The sequence below is a fragment of the Topomyia yanbarensis genome, chromosome 2 (genome assembly GCF_030247195.1).
Source record: "Topomyia yanbarensis strain Yona2022 chromosome 2, ASM3024719v1, whole genome shotgun sequence".
Taxonomy (NCBI): domain Eukaryota; kingdom Metazoa; phylum Arthropoda; class Insecta; order Diptera; family Culicidae; genus Topomyia; species Topomyia yanbarensis.
In genome coordinates, this window is record NC_080671.1 from 133,312,191 (window position 1) to 133,335,324 (window position 23,134).

The 23,134-nt window shown below is 39.1% G+C and overlaps 1 protein-coding gene across 1 annotated transcript; it reads left to right on the forward strand.

The window, feature by feature from the left end:
• The first annotated feature begins 11,249 nt into the window (after nt 1-11,249).
• On the forward strand, nt 11,250-16,756 carry LOC131679767 (uncharacterized). Its single transcript, XM_058960507.1, has one exon. It carries the CDS (start codon nt 11,250-11,252, stop codon nt 16,506-16,508), a length of 5,259 nt encoding a protein of 1,752 aa, XP_058816490.1. The 3' UTR covers nt 16,509-16,756.
• The last annotated feature ends 6,378 nt before the right edge of the window (nt 16,757-23,134 follow it).

Sequence of the window (23,134 nt, forward strand, 5' to 3'; positions counted from 1 at the left end):
CCACATGACAAAAGCACAAAGAAACTACGAATTGGGTGTCGTTCTATCTCTCTTTTTCTCTCTCTGTCTCACACGCTTCAGAGCTATGAGTAGGTACAATATGCGGTACAGGCGCCATTGAATCCCATCGGAATAAAGTCCGCAGGCTGCAAAAAGCTAGAGAGCGCTTCAAACAAAAGACGACCGGCTACACGACTTCGAAAGATTACTCTGCGGTTCGGGAAATCATTCATCTAGAAAGAAGGTTTTTCGGTTTTGTTAGTTTGTTTTCCTGTAACGATCGACCGAATGGGTTTTGTTTGGTAAATGGTGGTGGGAGTGGAAGGGAGTCTGTAAAACGTATTTCAGAAACTGTTGTTCCCTTGGGTGAGTGTGGAGTGGTTTGCCGGTTTTCCGCTCAAGCAGCGGGAAAATCTTTATTTATTGTTATAGCCGCCGGTTGTCCTCGGCCAGTCTTTTCTATACGAGATGGCAAAAAAGGTCAGTCAGGCTCTGTGGTCCGTTCGGGCACACTTGTCCGCCTTCCCAACGCGCCGCCGTCAATCGTACCGCATGGAATGGGAAAAAGGGGTGCGGTACCGGTCGGTGATGAGCGACAGTCCCCAATGATTCCATTCCGTTCGGAAAACCGATTCAGCAGCCCGATTGTTTGTTCCTCTTCTGTTCGTAGTTTCGCGTCAGTTTGCTGCCATACAACTGATGCCGGGAGGCCACCAGTGATGCCACATCTGTGCATCATAGCCAAACAATTTGATTTTCACCTATAATGATGGGACGAAATAAAAAAATACAGTTATTCGTTTAAATCTGGGAAATGTTCTATACACTGTGAATTGTAAAATGGACTCTGTGTCGAAAAATGATTTAAAAATCTGTAAAATTGGCAACGCTGGTAGTCACATGCCGACTGAACAGAAACTCAATGAATAGTGTTTGTTCATACGCATCATCGGGTTCTACTCGTTTAATTGCTTCGGGATTTGTGGTTCAACAATTAGCGTCTGTCTTGGACCGGTGAAACACACAGAGGTTAGGTATCGGTAACGTAAACTGAAAGTGAAGTCTTGGATTGCTATTCTTTCCGTATCAGTAGCTTTATGTGTAGTACCCCTCATAGTAACCAACATTCTGTACATAGTGCTTGAAAAAAACCATATCGCAACAATATTTGAGCTAGAATCATTTGCCAGAATTTTGGTGCATCCTTCCTGCACAAATTTCTAAGCAGTTGAAAGCGATTTGAAAGACCAATGCAGAACGAAGAGGATTAATTTTAAATTGAAATGATTTCCTTTATTATGAACGGTAGGTGTGGTATCACCAGGCTAGGTACTACGATAGGGAAAGATATGGAATTATAAACAATAAATAGTAAAAAATGATTGGATAAAGGCGAGTGGTAGTTGCACAGTTTCGATATGCACCAAATATCTCCACTATTTCAAAAACAGGAGAAGACGCACGTCTAGTGATGACCTGAAACTGGTATTGTCAAGTTTCGAGAGACGTTATGTGCAAAAAGTGGAATAAAGTTCCAACAGCTAAACAGCCATTTGACCTTAGTGCTTTGTTGGTAGCAGTCATCAGTCTCCATTCCATATAACTCTGTCCAATGGAAAATAGATGTTTATTTTTTGAATGGAAGCTTTGTCAACTTGGCATGCATTTGATAAAACTTGTTTGTTTCAATTGGAAGTGCAAGTGTCATGAATACTGGACAGATTTACATAGACGTGCACAGAGTTTACCATAAATTAAGAGGGAGATGGAGCTGGCAGGGGCGTATTAATTAACTCTTAATGAAACCCCTTCTGCGTAATGAAGAAGATAGTCCTAAGTTTACGCTAAAATTCACCCATACAAACTAATCTCTAATTAGGCAACGTTGTACAACGTTTTTAAAATTGTTATTTTTTCAAGGTACAAATCGAAAAGGCATATGCTGTTTTCAACCCGTCCCAAATAGACAGGCATGTCGGCGCGGCGCACACCTCTACTCCCAAAGCATTTTTCAGAAAAAAAAAAACTAATTTAATCAGATTAAACCAGTGTTAGAGAAAAAAATTAATTTTGATCTATTTCTTGAGATCAATGGTATTTCCAAACACTTGTTGGCGTAAATTGCCTGATTGATGATGTCGAGTGCCATAAAAATGACTCCTTTCAAGCCGCGTGTACAGATAGCCGGCAAACCAGATATTTATAAGCGAACTTTTTCACATTTAAATGCTTGAAAATGTCAGCTACTTTTCTGGTTGTTGTATCTGTTCATGAAGCTATTTTGAATTGAACTTCATTAGCATCATTGTATACAGTTCCCGGGATCCTGTTTTGTCTGTCTTAGTTTATCATAGTACACTGAACCGTACTCAATGGTTTTGCATTGTTTTAGTTTCTTACGATTGTACTTTAAACTTCTTTCTTACCATGCAATTTAAATGTATCGGTCTACACTAGTCCCCTCAAAACTGAGCATATTACGCGTAACTGGGTAATAAATAATTTGATTGCCGGGAGCTTTGTTCTCATTTGAGCACCAGTCACAAGATGGTATTTATCGTCTGCCTACTCGCATGATGGGGTTTATCATCAACAATAATGTTTGGAAACTCACTTTATACATATGATTTGTTAATCTAGATTTAGAAGCCATTCGCTTCTATTAGCTCCATCATATTTTAGAAATTCACATAGCAAGTAGATTGACGTATACATTACTACTAAAGAAATGGTTAAATTAGAACTGAAATTTTACTTTTTTGCTATTTCTTTTTAGGTAATTGACTGCCTTCAAAACGAATGCGAAAATCAACAAAACAATTAAGGTACACTGCGGCAAGTTAAAATACAGGGTAAATTAGAATGAAAGCCTTTCACCCAAAAAGAGCAATCGTTGAGATTATTTTCCCACACGGAAAAAATCCGTTCATAAACCCATTAAAACAAGTTCCTGAAATTATGAAAAATAAACGTCGTATTCTTAAAACTATTTGTGTTTTCAAAAAAATAGTTTTCGCCAAAAATATGCATGCCATTACAGTTTACTGTTCAGTTGGGTTACTGTAGTTGTGGTCGTTGTTTTGATCCTTTGATTTGATTCAAAATTTTGGGATACACTGGTTTGTAGAAACTAGACCAACTAAAAGAGTCGGCAGTTAAACGATGTTCATGATTTCAGGAACTTAGTTCCGATTTGCGTAATTTCCCACCGCAATACCGTGATATTTTATTCATGAGTTTACTATTGACTTCTTCTGCCAGAGAAGCGTGATTTATGTACATGATTTCAGGACCTTAGTCACAATTTTCCTAATTTCTATTCACATGATCATGATGTTTTATTCACGAGTTTCGTATCGGATTTTTCAGCCATAGTCGTGTGATTAAAGTTGATGAACTTAGTCATGATTTTCTTAACTTATATGCACGGTACCGCGAAATTTTATTTCTGAACAACAACGTAATGTGACATATTTGAGGGGCTCGCGGTAGTATGGGAAAACTTTAATGTTGAATTAAATGGGCACAGGTTTTAAAATATGTAAGCTTTGTTTACAATATTTGGTGAAAGATTAAGTATCGTTGTATCGATATATTGTGAACTGCTTTTTGTATCTAATTAGTGCTAACTTAGGTTCTAGTTTAGATACATCGTCTATCTAGACACCCAGACCCAGCTAGTTACTGACGAGATGAATTCGAAACCCAACAAAAAACAAACTTAATACAAATACTGGTTTCACTGCTGCTCGGCAACAGAAAACATAAATAGGCAACACACTAGCGCTGCCTAGTGGTAAAATCCTAAACTATTCGTGGTACCGCTTCGTAGGTTTTGATCTGCTGGCTGACTATTGAGGACATCGACCGGATAAACAATCAGGAGCTTTGTTACTATGTTTTTAATTGCCGCATAGTTCTACTCACTGAAAGCAATTCGATGAAAAAATAACAAAACCAGATTCTTGTTTTCCTATTTAGTTGATTTCAACAGAAAAATTAAAATCGTAACTAAATTTTCTCTTAATTTTACGAAATTCTCAAGTAATACTTATTGAAAATTATTATTGATTTTGATTCAAGACGCACAATCTACGAAATGACAGCAAACTAGCAAAGATGCACATAGGGTTGCCACCCCTCCGTGTTTGACCCAGAGCCTCCGGTTTTCGGGAGTGATCTCCAGGCCTCCGGGTTTTACATCAATTTCTCCGGGTTTGGTTGAAAAATTGATAATTTAAACAACTGCATTAAGGGATGGCGAGTTTGTTCAAATCTGAATGGCTTGGTCAACATAATACGAGTGCTTCCGGTGTTGTTGCTGCTATTGCACCAACTGTTGGCTATGGGGGTAAGTTTTGCCCCTTTGTTGGAACGTCTGGTGACGAATAATCGAGACCACAAAGTACTTCTCCTTCTTCTGTTAGTTGTGGATCAGAGCAATGCTCGTTCGACTTATCCTCCGCAGCGAGAATGGCTGGTGCTTTTGTTTTCTTTGCGCTTAGCCGGAGAAGAGAAACTGTACACCAATAAAACCGACGAAACCGTTAACATACTTGAGAAATTTACAGTTTTATTTTGACGATATAGACGAGATCACTCTATACGGTGATTGTGAGGTAATTTTGATAATTTTCCAATCAACCAGGATTAAATTTCATGACAAATTACAGAAGGAATGAAAAAGTATAGAGACGAATTTCGCGCCAACTCCAACAAATGTTGGCAGCATTCTCTCAGATTTTAATGAAACTTTCTGTACATGTCACAAAACAGCCACTTTGCATACTTTGTTTTTCCAAAAATGATCTAGACTGTCTTTTGAAAAGGGCCAAACTTTTTTACCAATTATTTTCAAATGTCTCTACTCTAAAAATGACAAGTCCTACAAAAAATGTTGTAGGAGTGATTTTCACAAAATTTGTCAAATTTTCGAATCAAAATATTGATAAAATTTTTCATTGACTCCTACACTGAAAAAATCTATTTTTAAAATTTAAAGTCGATTTACAAAAAACCCATTCTATATTTGGATGAAATTTTGTTCCAAGATAGGTAATTATGTTCCCTACATACCGTCAAAAGATCAAGTTGGGCACTTTCAAGGAAAAAAAGTTATTTGAAAAAAACTTTTCCTTGTCCAAACTTAATTTTTTTTTTCAGTGTATTTTTATCGAAAACTAAGCAACCAGAAGTTCGGATAATACTTAGAAAGCACACTTTAAAGTTCACATAAAGTTCTTAGCGAACTTTCAAGCTGCTTAAGCTTTAATGGAACTTGAAAGTTGCTTAAGCCGCTATTAGAACATAAAACGTACTGAAAAATTACTTAAAACGAGAAGCTTATGCAGCTTGCTTGGGATGAAAGTCATAATCATCTCAGGATCCATTTTCCCAGTTGCTAGTTGCCTGATACATGCAAAAAGTATCAGTAACGAATTTGGTATATATTCATAACAAACTTTAATGAAGACTGGAAGACTTGAAGACTGCAGTTCATTTGTACCTCTGAAAACTGATAAATTTTATGAAACAATTGATAAACTTTTCTAAAATTTATTTTATGTCTGATGCAGCAGCAGCACAATACAAAAATAACCAAAACTTCGCAAGCTTGTATAGATTCCAGTCAAAGTATGAGTTAAGCGCAGGATGGCATTTTGTTGCAGCATCCCATGGAAAAGGATTCTGTGATGCTATTAGTGGCACTCTCAAGCGAATGGCAAAAACAGCCAGTCCTGCTCGCGACTATAGAAATACCATAACAACTCCCCGAGAGTTATATAACTGGGCGTTGAACGAACTGATTAAAATATCACAACATTAATTTTCTGCTACATATTCACTGAACAGTACAGCATACTGTCAGAAGAACTCGAAGAGCTGTATAATAACGCCAAATCAATACCTGGAACTCAAAAGTCCACAGTTTTGTGCCTATTCCTTGTGGCAAATTAGAGACGGAAGGGTATTCTAATTCAGAAGATGAACCAAAAATATTTTCCTTGTATAGAATAATACAAAATAGCATGCATGAAGATAGTTTTAAGACAAATGTTACGTATAAAAATAAATAAATTATTATGTAAAATTCAATTGAAAGAAATGTCAAGAAAGTTTGAATTTAAGTAAAGGAATAAAGCAATGATTTCATTACATCAAACTTATAATATTTTGGTAATACATTTTTCAGTGAAATAAACAAGCATAAGTTTATAAAAATAAATTGATAATTGGCGGAGTTATGGATTTTTCCCCGAAACCCTTTTTTATTTAAGAGGTTTGCGGTGATCACGATTGAAGACCAATAGATCATCTAAAATCCCAAAATTCAAAAAATATCCTTTGGTATATGAAAATTCATCGTACCTTAACGATTAGTTGAAAAAATAATAATTTTTTCCTGCATTCGAGAACGTTTTTAGAAAAAAATCTCTGTTTTAACCTCTAAAAATTGTATTAAAAAATTCTTATCCCTGAAGCAAAAATTTTTTAATAAAAAAGGAATCGTTAAAGTACGAGAAAAAATCATTACGATCAATTGAAAAAAAAAAATTAAGAAAATTGATTGAGTAGTTTTTCGGCAATCGTGATCACAGAAAAACCATTTTTAGTAAGACGACATTTCGAGATAATCGAGTTTAAAATTTCAAATTACTACTGCTCCTGGTAGACGAAGCGCGCTTGGAAGCGCTGTAACTTTCGATCTATTTCTCGGCTTTCTATAAAAAAAATTGGGAAAACATTCTCAAAGAGTTGTACTTTCAGATAAAGTAATAAAAAAAATCGATCTCATAAAAAATAAAAAAGTAGTTAACCCCTTAATAAAAATATGCATAGTTGCTAAATTAGACAATATCTTCTCACAAACTGAGTTTTATTGCATTCTGAGATGATTATAATCATAATCATATAAATGACTTTCATTGGTTTAGTTTTCGATGCAGAAAAAATCAGTTTGGACAAGGAAAAGTTTTTTTCAAATAACTTTTTTCCCTTAAAAGTGCCCAACTTGAATTTTTGACGGTAGGTTGAGAAAATAAGTATCTACCTTGGAACAAAATTTCATCCAAATCAAAAATGGTTTTTTTTGTAAATCGACTTTAAATTTTTAAAAATTTTATTTTCAATGTAGGAGTCAATGCAGAATTTTTTCAATATTTTTATTCGAAAATTTGACTAATTTTGTGAAAATCACTCTTACAACATTTTTTGTAGGATTTGTCATTTTTAGACTATAGCCATTTGAAAATAATTGGTAAAAAAAGTTTAGCCTTTTTCAAAAGACAGTCTAGATCATTTTTGGAAAAACAAAATATGCAAAGTGGCTTTTTGTGACAAAGTCTTCATGTAGAGAAAGTTTCATTAAAATCTGAGAGGGTGCTGCCAACATTTGTTGGAGTTGGTGCGAAATTCGTCAAAAGACTCTTCAAATTTCCTTTCGATCATGTAAATATGAGCTTAGTTTCCATTCTAAGTTTATAACTGATTCGCTCTAGAATACCTATCCGTCTTACAATTTTATTGCTTTCTTTTAGTCTCAAATTTGCCGAAAATTGCCAACAAAATCGATACAGCAATCAGGAGCTTTGTTGACCAACGCTCACTGGTACCGCCTAATGACATGATCCAAAACTTTTTGACACACCACCTTGCACCTTTTGATCTCATGAGCTGCATTGTTGAAGGCGAAAATATCCATTCCATGAAATTATCCTATAGACACATTCTTTCATGACGTTTACAGCGATGTGACGAATTTTCATTCGACAAATATGTTATAAACTTTATCGAATGAACGCCTACATCAAAACTTATTACAGATTCAGAAAGTAGACGAAATTGCACGAATGATGCGATCAACATAAACAGCTTATAGTAGAATTTAATGATTTGACTTTTATTGAAATACGTTGAAAGCTCTAATTTGTCACGGGTTGTAACGTCACGTTACATTATCGGTCATATCCAGTTAATGTTGATTGAATCTTTCGTGAAATATTGTTTACTTTTTGAATCTGTAATAAGTTTTGATGTAGGCGTTCATTTGATAAAGTTATAACATATTTGTCGAATGAAGATTCGTCAAATCGTTGTAACGTCACTAAAGAATGTGTATAAAATACTCCTTCTTATATACTTTCGACGTTACTAGGCGATGAAGTTACAAAAACGCGTATTTGCATTACAGATACTCATATTCACATATTTCGTTTTATCACATACGCACATATCATATTTTTAAGAAGAAGGTTAATGGGGAAAGTCGATCTTACCCCTACGGGGTGTCGATTTTACCCAAAATGACAGGAAGAGGTCATTTTTCTTAATATTTTCCAACCAATAATGTTAAATGAAATTAATTTTTTTAGGCGCTGACAAAATTGAGCCTTGTTAAACTTTCTAAACAATAATTGTACACAGAAAATATAATTTTATTGATTTTGTCGTAATTCAGAACAAAGGTTAAGCTTAAGGTGTTGGTTCGATCTGTAATTCTCCTACGGATATTTTCAACTAAACTTCTCACTTTGGTCTACATCTTTCTAATGAAGAAATTGGCTGAAGCCTTTTTGTGCATAGACACATTGCTATTACTTTTTAGTGTGTAAACATTTGGTGACATGTTTCAGCACCATTCATTTTCTTTCAGTGAAGGTGTAAATTTCCAAATGCTGCAATTCGATTAAGGTTTCATGATCAGTCTTGATTCTCCATTAAAAGGTTATAAAATCCTGAAACCTCCCAAAAGTAAAACCGTATGATAGAGCAATTTGGCATATTAACAGGAATGAAATTACGCTATTTCTTACCAACTTTACGACTGTTCAGTGTATCGCCCCCCTTTTAAATTCAATAGCACCTTTTTTAAAGTACACTAAGTAGAAACTCGTTGTTTTCTATATGTATTTATCGCACAACCACACTCTTTCAAGAGTTTTTATCCGCTCGAATGTGCCCGTAAACAGTCAACAGCTAGGGTGAAAACAAACGAGGAAAATGTTCATATGGTCGCCGATGGAGGTTAGGTTGTAAACAACATCAACTTTATTTTCCACTCCACACCACCCACCGGGACACTGAAGGAGAATTTTCCCCATAAACTAAATCTTGCTCGTTATAGCACATTATATAAGCAAAGCTCGTGTGCTGGTGATAAAAGTTGTTGGTCCAACTAGGCAGGTCCTAATCGAAAAGGATTGTGCATATGAAATATATGCAATCGTTGCACCCGCCGTCGTCAACATCATATTTGTACTCAAGTGTGCATTAAATTGCATCATTATAAACTCCGACAGAACACCTCTGATGTGTCAATGAAAAGAAATAAAAGTGCCCAAGTTAATGGTATTCAAGATTGTTTGCTGGAAGGTAGAAAGATAGTCTAGTTACCATTACATCAAAATCCTAAGAATTGAATCTAATCAATTAGCTCACATCAGTAAGCTTCTTTGCGTAGAAGCTTATGTTTGCTTGCGGACACTAGTTATGTTAAGGTTCATTAGTCCCTTCTCAAGCATTTCACGAACCGACATCTTCTGTGTGTAATCCACCCGTATTCTATCCACAATAAGACATCTGCCTCTGCCCGTGAGACTTCCTTTGACGAAGGTTAAACACCTTTTGCCGCCTGTCGGTTAGTGCGTTTGTATGTTTTGCTAAGCTTCTCCTGTGTAATACGCCCCCGCATGTCAAAAGCCTATTTAGTGCAAATTTGCGATCGATCCCTGGTTGAACATGTCAGATTCCTAAAACCTTTATCCTGCAAGGAACCTTCCCCCCCCCCCGTACGACCACCAACCCAGCCCGTGCTTGACACGTCCGGATTCCGGCTGTTTTGTGTCGGAAACGTGGATATTGATTTGTGTCAAATATTGACATTGTTATACGGGATCCAGCCGCGAACTTTCGGGCTCAGAAAAGAGCCATTAATTTATTTGTTTAGGCGAATACGGAGCGGTCGAATTAAAGGGCCCCTGCCTAGCTTTTCTTCACTTGCACGCAGCGGATTAGAACAGAGTGGAAACAAACGAGAGGTTTGTTGGTATTATTCGCACGTCCGTCGTTAAGAGCCAGAAGCTTAGTGCCACTTTACTGTCAATTTTTTTTTGGCGCTGGAGTAGTCAATTATTTCTGCAGAGTAGACATGAGCTCCACGTGTGTGTAAGTGATGGAAATATGTAATCTGCTTTGTTCCACCCAAATGGTGTACGTTATTGTATTTGGTTCGAAATAAGCAGATTACAAATAAGCTATTCATTGAACAGCTTGTTAAGAAAAAAAACGATAACGAAGACTGCAATTAGCTTGTTCACGATTCTCCAATTACAATTACTATAAAAAGTACAAAGAAAAAGGCGAGGTATTTTACCACCTACGGAAATATTTGAAAATATAATTGTGGAACAAGTTATGTCATAATTACTGTTGGGAATTGATACATCCTAATATAAACCTAGGCTTAGACTTTCTGTTCATCGTGTGTAGAGTTCAATTAAAATTTATCGATGTATATCTGTGCTTATCATTGTGTCGATCAAGAGAGAAATATGATTTATCTCAACTCTCATAGGCTTAGCTAGAAAGAAGATTAAAATAAACGGTCTCTTGGCTCCAGACCACCGCACGATCAGGTCGTATATTTTTCTGCCGTATAGCACCGCGTGTTTTACATTTTTTGTCACATTCCGAAATCCGACTACGTTTCCCGTGGCCACTGATGGTCCGTACTCGCGCGTGCAGCTATCGAAGAGTTTGAACATGAAAGTGGTCCTTCGAACCGGATCGCGCCGGTGAAGAAAGGTAGAACATTTTTGTGAAGTGACCACGAGGAACGTGGATTTCGGAGAACGGAATCAGTGCATGAACGTTGGACAAATTTGTGTGATGCGTGCTACGAACAATGCACGTCTATAAATGTGCTGGATGGACAATGAGTGCTAAAAAATAAGAAGAGACGCTGATCTATGAAACACATGAAAAATAGTACAGTGATGACCCAACTAAGGTTGGCGAAGAAAAGTTATTGTGCTGTTGAGATTTGAGCGGTGTGCTGTGCAAAAATTACTCGATGCCAGTTGGATCGCCACGTTGCTAGGCTTGATCACTGATGTATGCCTTTCATGCTTTCAGATTGGTATAGGTGGAATCGGTACGGTTTAGAAATCAGGTAAAATCGTGCAAGTGGTGAATTATTTCTGGGAGTTTTAAAAAATATTGATCAGATTTAATTTTGCGCGTCTTCTAAGATGGCGGCCGAGAAGAAGCTTTTGGTGACGTCATATAGCCGTATGATTGACTCTATTGAGTCACGTTCGGAAAAAATGCTGATCTTTGTGCGTTCTTTTGATCCCGAGAAGCAAGACAAGTCGATTCTCGAAGACAAGCTAGAGTCGGTTGAAGCCATGCGTTCTTTGTTTCATGAGACTGAGGTTAAGTTGTATGGCGTTATCAAGGAAGATGAGGTTCAGTCGTGTCAAATGACCAGTGAGAAGTTAGAAGACCTGTTCGATGAGATACGTCACATTATTCGAACCAAACTTCGTGCGATTGATCCTCCCAAGCCAACGAGTGCACAGGTTGTAGTTGCGACTGCCCAACAAACCCAAGCAAAGTTACCAGACATCCCTCTTCCTCGTTTCAACGGACAGTTGGAGGATTGGATTTCCTTCAAAGGTCAGTTCAATGCTCTGATAAAGCGTCGGGAAGGTCTTTCAGAAAGTGAGAAATTGTTTTATTTGAAGGCAGCCATTCAAGATGGTGCCGCCCGCCATATTCAATCGTCCGAAGACACTTTCGCGTCCCTTTGGAAAGCCCTTAGCAGTGAATTTGAGAATAAAAAACTGCTGGTCGACAAGCACATTGCTCAGTTGTTCCACTTAAAACCAATAATTCGTGAGTCAGGGTCTGCGCTACGATGTTTGATAAACGATGTTACTCGCAACATTCGTGCCTTATCCAATCTTGAGTTAAAACTTGAACCTTTGTCGGAACAATTTCTTATTCACCTTATCTGTACGCGTTTGGATTCCCGTACCAGAAAGGACTTCGAACTACAGTTAATTGATAATTCGCTACCGTCTTGGGATAAACTGCTCGATTTCCTCCAGTCGCGCTGTAGGTGTTTGGAGAATATTGAACAAGACGGCAAGGACTCCTCTGTACATGGTTTAGGTTCTCGTACCAAGCCTAACTTTAGCGATCGCTCGTCGAATGTCTCCAAATCGTTCCCAGTCAGCACAGCTCCAACCAAGTCCAGTCCAACATGTTTCCTTTGTAAAGGGACTCACTACCTGAGTCGATGCGAGCAATTTCTTCGACTACCGCAATCAGAACGTTTTTCGAAAGTTAAAGGTTTGGGTCTCTGTTTGAACTGCTTCAGTAATAAGCACCATGTACCGGAGTGTAAGTCCAGTTCCTGTCGAAAATGTGCCCGTCGTCACCACACTACACTGCATGAATTGGACCCAGTACCGTCAACCTCATCGAACATATCCAATCGATCGAACCCTGCACCTTCCACTTCATCGACAAATTCGATCGTTGCTACTGTATCATCAACGACCAATCGAAAAGGTCAATATGTTCTTTACACAGCAGTGGGTTTAGTCGAAGACGAAAATGGAAATTCGATTAATTGTAGAATTCTTCTCGACTGTGGGTCTATGCACAATTTGATCACTACGCACTTAGTCAACGCGTTGCGTTTGCGCATGATGAAAGTTAATTTTGCCATAGAAGGCGTTTCTGGAGCACCGCATTTAATCAAGAGCAAAGTAGGAGCAACGATCCGCTCTAATGTGAACGCTGACGTTTCAATGAAGCTTGAGTTCCTGGTAATAAAGAAGGTTACTACTGACTTACCCCTAAGATCATTTCCGATAGACTCCGAGCGAATCCCAGCGGATGTAGTACTGGCAGATCCTATGTTCAATCGATCGCGACGAATCGATATGCTGTTGGGAATCCAAGTGTTCAACGAATTATTTACTGGCCAATCTTTTTCGTTGACGAATTATCGTACGTTCTGGTGCAAAGAAACGATTTTTGGATGGGTTGTTGGCAGAGTAGTGAACGAGCAAGAAGAAAGGTCAACTTCTACGAATTTTTGTGCAGTCATGACGAACGAGGCATTAAGTGAACAGATTAATCGATTTTGGGAGATGGAAGCGCTTCCCGAAGCACGTAAACTGACTCAAGAAGAAAGAGCAGCAGAGCGAAGTTTTTCGGATACATGCCGGAGACTTCCAGATGGACGATATGAAGTAGGTCTCCCAATAAAAGAAGCTATTCAAAAGCTCGGAGATAGCCAGACTATGGCGTTGCGAAGATTTGTGCAGATGGAGAAGCGATTGTTGCATGATTCCAACCTACGAGATCAGTATCGAACATTCATGAACGATTATCAAGAGCAGAGTCATATGATCAAACCGAAACAGCATTGTCCTACAGGATATTTCATGCCCCATCACGCGGTGTTCAACCCCGCGAGCACCACCACGAAGACGCGAGTCGTATTCGACGCATCCGCTGCTACTACAAGCGGATCCTCCCTAAATGATCACTTATTTGTTGGTCCTGTTCTACAGCGAAAACTGACTGATACCGTGCTAAGATTTCGTGTCCCAAAGGTAGTGTTTACAGCAGACATAACTCAGATGTTCCGACAGATCCAAATTAGACCCGAAGATTGGAAGTATCAGCAAATTTTCTGGCGGATAGAGCGAGGACACCCATTGGAGATCTTTCAGTTGACCACGGTTACGTACGGAACGGCTTGTGCACCGTTTTTGGCCACGAGGACGCTGGAGCAATTGTGCAAGGATGAGAGCAAACGGTTTCCTTTGGCATCGAAGGCAGGGACTGAAGATTTTTATGTGGACGACCTGTTGAGTGGAGCTGATACTGTTGACGAGCACGAGGCTTTAGCATTGCAAAACGAATTCATTCAGATGATGGCTTCTGGAGGGTTCAAGTTGCATAAATGGGCTTCTAACCATCCCGAATTATTACAGTCGGTACCGAACGCCGATTCAGAGCAGATTGCATTTTTTGAGGACGAGAAAACTACACGCACGTTGGGGTTAACTTGGCAACCCCGTAGGGATGTGTTCCTGACCAAATTGCACGAGATCAGTTTCCACTCAGGACCTATAACAAAGCGATCTGTGTATTCGGATATAGCAAAGTTGTATGACCCGTTGGGCCTCCTTGGTCCAGTAATTTTTGCGGCGAAGGTGCGACTACAGAAATTGTGGAAACTGGAAGTTGACTGGGATGAAGTTTTAGCCGAAACTTATGCTGAATCGTGGGTAACTTTCCGAAATCAACTTGTTCAGATGGGAGAAATAGCGATACAACGCGGCGTATTGCCATCTCAGCCACCACGTCAGGTGGAACTACATGGCTTCTGCGATGCCTCCGATTTGGGCTACGGTGCATGTGCCTACATCCGCTCTATCGACGACAACGGTCACTACAAAGTTGCCTTACTCACCTCAAAGTCTCGAATCGCACCCTTCAAGAACGCTAAACTGACTATTCCGCGCCTTGAACTTTGCGGAGCGCTTGTACTTGCACGATTGATTTCTAACATAACGCACAATTTAAATATTACCTTTTCCAGAATCATTCTCTGGTCAGATTCCACCACAGTACTAGCCTGGATAAGAACTGATCCCACCAAACTGATGACGTTCGTAAGCAACCGAGTTATTGAAATCCAGGAACTAACGAAGAACATAGAATGGAGACATATTGGGACTCATGATAATCCCGCTGACGTAATATCGCGAGGGCTTATGCCTTGCGAAATCCGAGCATGCACACTCTGGTGGATGGGAGCAAGTTTACTGTCCCAAAACGATAATACTTGGCCAACGAGCATCCAACACATACCGCCAGAGCAACTCCCGGAAACGAAAAACCCCTCGATCAGTCTCACAGTTACAGAACCAACGACGTTCGCCCTGTTCACCATCGAAAGTAACTATCGCCGAATGCAACGAGTTATGGCGCTAATGTTACGGTTTATTGATCATCTTCGTCAAGACGACCGCAAAGAACATCGCTACGGACATCTGAATATACGAGAACTTGATTATGCAACAATGGCGCTGACGAGAATCGTCCAGAAGGAAGCATTCCCGCAGGATTTCGATTGCCTGGAAGCTGGAAAGGTAATCCATAAAAATAGTCAACTTATCACATATTCTGTGTTCCCAGACAAATCACGGTTCAAGGTGCTACGAGTTGGCGGTCGGAGCCGTCATGCGACGTGGATGCCATTGAGTCAACGACATCCCATGGTGCTACCATCTCGACATCCGTTCACACATGCTGTTGTTCGAGCTTACCACAGTGAATCCCTTCACGCTCCTCAACAGTTGCTGCTTAGCATACTGCAACGTCGGTTTTGGTTGGTACACGGCCGCAGCACAGTACGATGGGTACTCAGACGGTGTGTTACTTGCTTCAAGGCGAAGCCGGTAATAATGCAGCAAATGATGGGTGATTTGCCAAAGTCCCGTTTGGAAGGCGGCTTTGCATTCCTGAATGCTGGGGTAGACTTCTGCGGGCCGATCTACATTCGTCAGCATAATAAGCGATCAACGATCACGTACAAGGTGTATGTGGCGGTGTTTCTATGTTTCGCAACCAGAGCAATCCACCTGGAGCTGGTTGGGGATATGACGGCAGATGCCTTCATCGCGGCCTTGCAACGATTCATCTCACGCAGAGGTAAATGTGCGAAATTATTTTCCGATAATGGCCTTAATTTTGTTGGTAGCAAAAACAAGTTGAGGGAGATGTACGACATGTTCCAGTCCCAGCTCTTTAAGCACAAGTTGGACGATTTCTGTTCAAAAACGGCCATCGAATGGCATCTGATCCCGCCCAGTGCTCCACATTTTGGCGGCCTTTGGGAGGCCGGGGTTCGATCCGCCAAATATCACCTCAAGCGAATTACTGGCACTGCCAACATGAACTTCGAGGAATATAGTACAGTACTTACTCGAATTGAAGCTGTGCTCAACTCGAGGCCAATCACGCCGATGTCAGTGGATCCAACCGACATACAACCTCTTACTCCAGGACATTTCTTGGTCGGTCGCCCGTTGACCGATATCGCCGAACCTGACGTCACCGACCGCAAGGAAACGACACTTTCTCGTTGGCAGCGACAGACGCAGATGGTACAGCATTTTTGGGCTCGCTGGTCCCACGACTATATCACAACACTACAGAATCGAAATAAATGGCACAAACGTTTCGCTGTTAAACCGGGGCTTATGGTGATCGTACGCGAAGACAATCTTCCGACAATGCAGTGGAGACTAGGGAGAATCAACAACGTCATTCCGGGCCTAGACGGCTTGGTGCGAGTGGCCGATGTTCGTGTGGGTGGAAAAATGATCAGACGACCTATCGCTAAATTGTGCCTGCTCCCAATTGAGGATAACGACCTTGCTCAGGTTCCAGTAGATAACGAAGAGAGTAGCAATTGAAATCTATTGATTTCAATGGGGGCAGCATGTTGGGAATTGATACATCCTAATATAAACCTAGGCTTAGACTTTCTGTTCATCGTGTGTAGAGTTCAATTAAAATTTATCGATGTATATCTGTGCTTATCATTGTGTCGATCAAGAGAGAAATATGATTTATCTCAACTCTCATAGGCTTAGCTAGAAAGAAGATTAAAATAAACGGTCTCTTGGCTCCAGACCACCGCACGATCAGGTCGTATATTTTTCTGCCGTATAGCACCGCGTGTTTTACATTTTTTGTCACATTCCGAAATCCGACTACGTTTCCCGTGGCCACTGATGATCCGTACTCGCGCGTGCAGCTATCGAAGAGTTTGAACAATTACAAAACAATCGGATCAAATAAAAATCACGCTAAATTACATTAAACATATGACAACAAAACGATCATTTTTTCAACATCATCATTCAGTTACATCGACAGTATTTTCAGAAACTTTTTTGCTTAATTTTGAATAATGATCATCAAATTAATCGCGAGATTTTCTTTTTCTTTTACGGTTTATTAGAGTTTTTATATAAATTATACAGTAGTAGATTTGACCATATCGTTTTATTCTTACACACGCTCATACTAAATTTCTTGAGCTGATCAACCCTGTTCCACATATAGAATATTCAATTCAAGCAAATAAATATTTGGTTGTTTGTTCTGTCATTTTACACCTCCTAATAGCTTGTGCTAAATATCACTCGTTTCAAAGAGCGAGTGCAAATAGAAATTCAAGGGTTTTTTTTATTTCGATTATAGAGGTTTTAACATCAAGGTCATTCGCCTCTTCGGGTTAGACAAATCTCTTATGAAATTTGTTTAACCCTATGTGCGGGGTCGGGACTCGAACCCAGGTGTGCTGCGTACAAGGCAATCGATTTACTAACTACGCTACGCCTACCCCTCAAATTCAAAGTTAAATCGTTCGAATATCGTAGAATTGAAATCATGCTACTTATGCATTCATTAAACAACGAAAAAGGCCCTGTCGGTGTAATCTGTTTCATTTATCACTCACAACCGGGGTGTTTCGCGTCCTCTGGAAGTTCTCCTTTGTGGATACAGGTCACAAAAAGGAAATAAAATTAAAATTTGCGACTACCGTGGAACCACCGCACTTAGCGCGGTCGCTAAATTGTTTGAAACGGTTATGTTGGAATCCATTTTCAATTCAGCACCGAGACTGTACGTAAATTTATGCCGATGCATCGCGATGTCCACTAATCTTCTGTCGTTCAATACCGATATGACAGATACCATGTCTGACGCCCTTTAAACTGACGTTATCTATGCGGACCTTTCAGTTGCTTCTGACGAGATTAATGTTTAGCTTTGTTACTAATGTTCTCCATTCGATGCAATCATATCTCGTCTAGCCATCAACAAGTTATTGTGTATCCTCAGAATTTTTCGCCTTATCTGATATTCCACAAGGCAGCTATTTCGATCCTTTATTTTTTATCCTGTATTTCAACGACTAATTCAAATAAATCACCTCAATATTTACCGAGCATCACAGGCACACATGTATTCAATATACGAATAAAAATTGGCTCGCTCACTTAAAATTGAAAAAGCTGATTTTCCAGAAGTTTCCGGTTGAATGAAATATATCATATTAAAGACCAGCTCTTCATTGTTTTAACAGTTCAATAAAACCTGCCGAATGTTGCCGATTTTTATTTTATTTTTATCAAATTATATATTTTTCAGAACACTGTTGCCATAGTTACGAGAAAGCTTCAATGGAGGAATGTTTAGAAAGATGTGAAATATTGAAGGCCATTAATCCTTTCTGGCCTACAGTACGAAAGTTCATAGACATTGGCAAATGATTTCAAGTTGGGATGGGAGGCAACCAGTTATAAGAAGGAATATTTTCTTACCACGCAAAAACGTTTTCAAAGCATTTAAATTCGTTACCCTCCTTGGACTAAATCCGCATTCTAGACAATTGGCCGAAATAATCAAATTTTTCAAAAATTTTGGGTAAATACAGTAAGTGTCGCCAAACCTTGCTTTTTGTAGCAGCTACTCTGATGTGACGAGACGTCTCGTATTGGGAGGGACAGTCCCGGATGTCAAGGTCTTGTACCGTAGTTTATTCGGATAGTCGCGGTGCTCTTTTAGACTTCTAATATGAGCTAGGTCATGAATCATTACGAAAAGTTTCGTACAGATTTAATTTCAGAACCATCCATATAATTTTAATTATTCATATATTTATCTAAAAAGATGAATTCAACAACGAGAAAAGTAAAGTATCACTTCAAGGTGAATAGATTCGAACAATTTTTCTTCCAGAACCATCCAGTCCACTTTTTATTAGGTTATAAGTGTTTAGTTAAACAAAAAACCTTAAAAGTAATTTTGATCAGGTTTGGTGCATTGGAGGCCCCAAATGACCCCTACACTAAATTAAATCTCTAAATGAAATCTCACACAAAATTTTGGTGTTCCTGGAAGCGTTGGAAATTCCTTATTTCATCTCAAATTTTTAAGTCCAAGAGCTGTTTGTTTCGGGTTTGCTTCAGAGCTTCCTCGAATTGATATATTTGGTGAACTCCCAGCGAAAAATTTAGCTTTTCACATGGAATCTTCCCACATGAATATCATCAGAGTAACATCCCTAAGTCAAAAGAGTGTTATCATTTGTCGTGGTGACTGACGTAGTACTTTTTAGTATTTCTGCAAAAGAATACTAAAAGTATTTTTAAAGGAACGTTGTCGATTCCTCGAACGCTATTTGTACGCGAGTACCAATGGTTACTCGACATGAGTTTGAAAGGATACACTTTTTTGTTGCGCCCAGTGCGATTGCCATTCAAAATCCATCTCACTAGAGTCCTCGAAACAACCAACACCGTACCTAAATAGATCCACGTATGACAAACTCGAATCGGTGACTATACCGTCGATCTCAACTTTGTGAGCGGGCACGTAGACGCGATAGTCATTCACAGAGTATTATAAAAAAGACGGTAACTGGGAGAATTCACGAGATATCTGTCACGGCTTAATATTTCTGCGTCAGTTCTAACGAAATGTTTAGAATATTTATCGGATTACGTTTGATTCGAAACCAGTGAACTGCAGGACACATGAACATCGACAAGTTGAACGCATATTGCACATCGTACAACAGTATGATGTACACATTTTTGAGTGCCTATATTTGAAAGCAGAGCAGATATGGTCCAACCGAGTTAGGATGTCGCAGTTTTGCATGACGAATCTTGTTTGAGATCTGCAGTAAGTAATTTTGGAGCCTGAAAATGCAACTTTTAATTTTAGTATATATTATAGAAATTAAATTAAATGTCGAGAGCTTCTAAAAAGATTTATTTTTTTTAAATTTTGTTTAAAAATTAAAAGGTCGCGAATAGCTAGTTTCCCAAAAAAAAATGCGATGGATGATACATGATCCGATGTTTCATACATTTCTAAGACAGGTTGCAACAAAATGAAATTAAAAACTTCCTTTCAAAACCGAAACCTCAACAAGGTCCCATAAAGGCTAATCTTCCATATCGCACTAGTTCTTGACGTTTCATGACATTCTAAGCCATTTAGTATCAAAATGTTTCGAATTCGTATTCGAATTTTGAATATTCAAAGGATGTTTTTTACTTTGGTTTTTTTCACTTTGACCATTTTGAGAGCTCCCTTAATTATCTCCAATTCAGCTGAAAGTTTACACACAGGTTTTTTTCTTCGAAATTCTAATACTTTTGAGGTGTGCCTGCTTAAAAAATTCGATAGCTACTTTTTCCCACACATGCCATGGGCGCCCCTGAATGGCTGATGGCGCCGGTGGTTGAGTGGTAAGCGCGATCGCCACTCATTCCAGTTGGCCTGGGTTCAATTCCAGCCGAGGTTGTTGAGATTTTTCTGATCTGTGATGACGTTTTCCTTCGGAAGGGAAGTCAAGCCGTTGGCCCCCGGTCCATGAGTTGATGGATCTATATTCTAGTCTAGATAGTAATCACTTCTCTGGCGTCGGTAAAGAAGAAGTAGAATCCAACTTTTATACTTACTAACACATTTCTCCTTCCGTGATACTTGTGGAGTTCGCAGTAGTATATACGCAAGTATCGGACTAACAACTCTTCCCTTTCCTTCCGCGATCTACGTTCGGGCCAGGCCGGCACCGGTATTGATCAATAAACACTTTAGGATTACCAGGAGTTGCACATTTAAAGATGTTTCGCTACTCCCAGGCATAATTATCTACTGATTCCCTGTGCAACTTCAGCTAGTCCAGATCGATAACGGGATAGCAGCCAGGAGTGGTCGCACAAGCTCAAGCTCACATGCCATGGGCGCCCCTGAATGGCGGTGATCAACTATCATTGAAAATGAACCACCTTAGTTATGCAACTATTTTTTTTCGATCTTGTTTTAATACAAATAATTAAGCAGTCTTTATTTCGTTATATTATGAATTGCACATCTTTTGTCGTATGTAATTTTAAATGTTTTTGATTTGATGGCATTGTAAGAAAACACGTATCCGCCGGTTGATACCAATCGAGCTGACATGTCTTTAGACTGAGCTAACTAATTTATTTATTTGTTTAGTGTTTATTTGACCTACTAGGAAACGAATTCACTGGGTCTTTGATGCGCGTGGGGAATACGCATGGTCTTGTTTGAGTGAATTATGTATGAGGGTTCAGAATTGAAATTTCACAAGAACAATTCAAAACCAATTAGCAATTTACGGTAATCATTTCAGCACGAGAAACAAATGTTTTATTGTCATATTGAATGGTTTACTTTTAGTCCATTAAATGGTCAGTCAATACTGAGCTAAGAATAAGTACGTACTATTTAGGGACGGGATGTGTTTGATCCGTGCATGATATTAATATCGTTTAGCAGCGCAGCATCGATATTCTTTCTGTTTCGCGTCTTCATTGTAATATCGCAACCTTTACTCGAACGAGGTGGAAAATTTCAAGTACGGGATCTCAATATGCTTGTGATAGTACCTATAAAGGACCATTCATAAATTCTGCACTCTATTAGGGGAAAAGCTATGACAAATAGCGACATGGGATGGGGAGCACCTCATGTGCTTTGACGCAATCGGATGTTTTACGCACGATTGTAAGATGTATATAGGAAATTCTATAGAACATGGACAGATTTGCTTGCAGCGGCAGTATTGAGCTCCTACAAAAAAGGAAAAACCGAAATCGTTTAATTCATATTAGACCAAGGGGATAAAGAGCGTGGTAATATAAGGAAAAGTTAGTTAGTGTTGGGCAATGTTTGCGTGACATAATTTGTGAGTTCAAGTTTTCGATGAAACTCTCGATAAACGATTTAAACACATTCACATCTAGAACATTTATCCTACAGTCAATAAACTATTCAATGTTTTTATGCACGAACATATATTCTCAGTCGCATCGCTTGCTTGAGGCGAATCCTGACTAACAACCCACCCACTACCAAATCCGTGGTACCTATGGGAGTGTCACTGAGTCGGAGCCTTCCGTTAAGTAAGTACCACACCAACACTTCCTTTCTCGTATCTGACAAGTTACGGTAAAGATGGTCGTGACCCGCAATGGTGGTTCTCAGGCCAAATTCTCGCTAGGATTGCATCAATTTTTATTCCCAAACAATGCTCCTCAAGTAGTCTGGGTGGAAATGAGAGTCATCAGTCTGCAATCTATGAAGTATACCGTACTTAAGCAAGGCAACATGCCATGGGCGCCCCTGAATGAATGCTGACTCATCTGGCGCCAACTTATTTCATGGATGTACAGTTCGAGATTAGCGGCTGGAATGCATATGAAACCAGCGTTAATCAAACAGGAACGAATTTCGGTAGAATCTTTTGGAAAAAGAGTTTTTCGGTATTTTTTCCAACCTTCGGGTATAAATGTAACGGTTAGTGAAGGATCAAATAGCGGGCTCAATTCCTTAATGAATCGTAGGCTCGGTAAACCGATCAACACATACAGTCTTCCAGTACAATCGTCCGTCCGTCGTAGAGCTTCCATTTCCTGACTTTTTTCAGCTTCCCAGGATTCGGGAAATACATGTCTTTTCCCGGGAAATCCAGGGATCCCAAGAATACAGAAGATAAATAAAAAATGAATCCTATTTTGGAAAACAAACATAATTGATTGAAAAGTTATCAAAACCGATGGATCTATTCTTTACTAAAAAGAGTTGTCGGAAGATGTCCTTTTGGTTGACTACAGATCATTGAAATTTTTCTATTCATTAAGACAATATAAGTGGTATTAGGACCATGAATTGATCAACTTAAACTTATCGTTTTTTTATCGTGCATTAAGGGGATCCTCTCATATAATTGTGGCAAAAAGTATCTAATGCTTAATAATTTTTTTTGAAGCAGTAAAATGACTTAGATATGTGCGTTATTCTGCAAAATGTTTATTAAGGTTTCATCTATAAAACAAGAATTTTCGAGTGTAAAGTGTCAAAAATTGCGTCCAAAATGGTGGCTTTCTCGGAACAAGTTTTTCGAACCTGCGGGCATTCTCGTTTTTGAACCATTCAACCAATCAACTTCGGGTTTTGCCCGCTAAAGGAATACAACATTCTCGGG

Coding starts and splice junctions, on each gene's coding strand:
- LOC131679767 (XM_058960507.1), top strand. CDS start 11,250: ATGGCGGCCGAGAAGAAGCTTTTGGTGACGTCATATAGCCGTATGATT.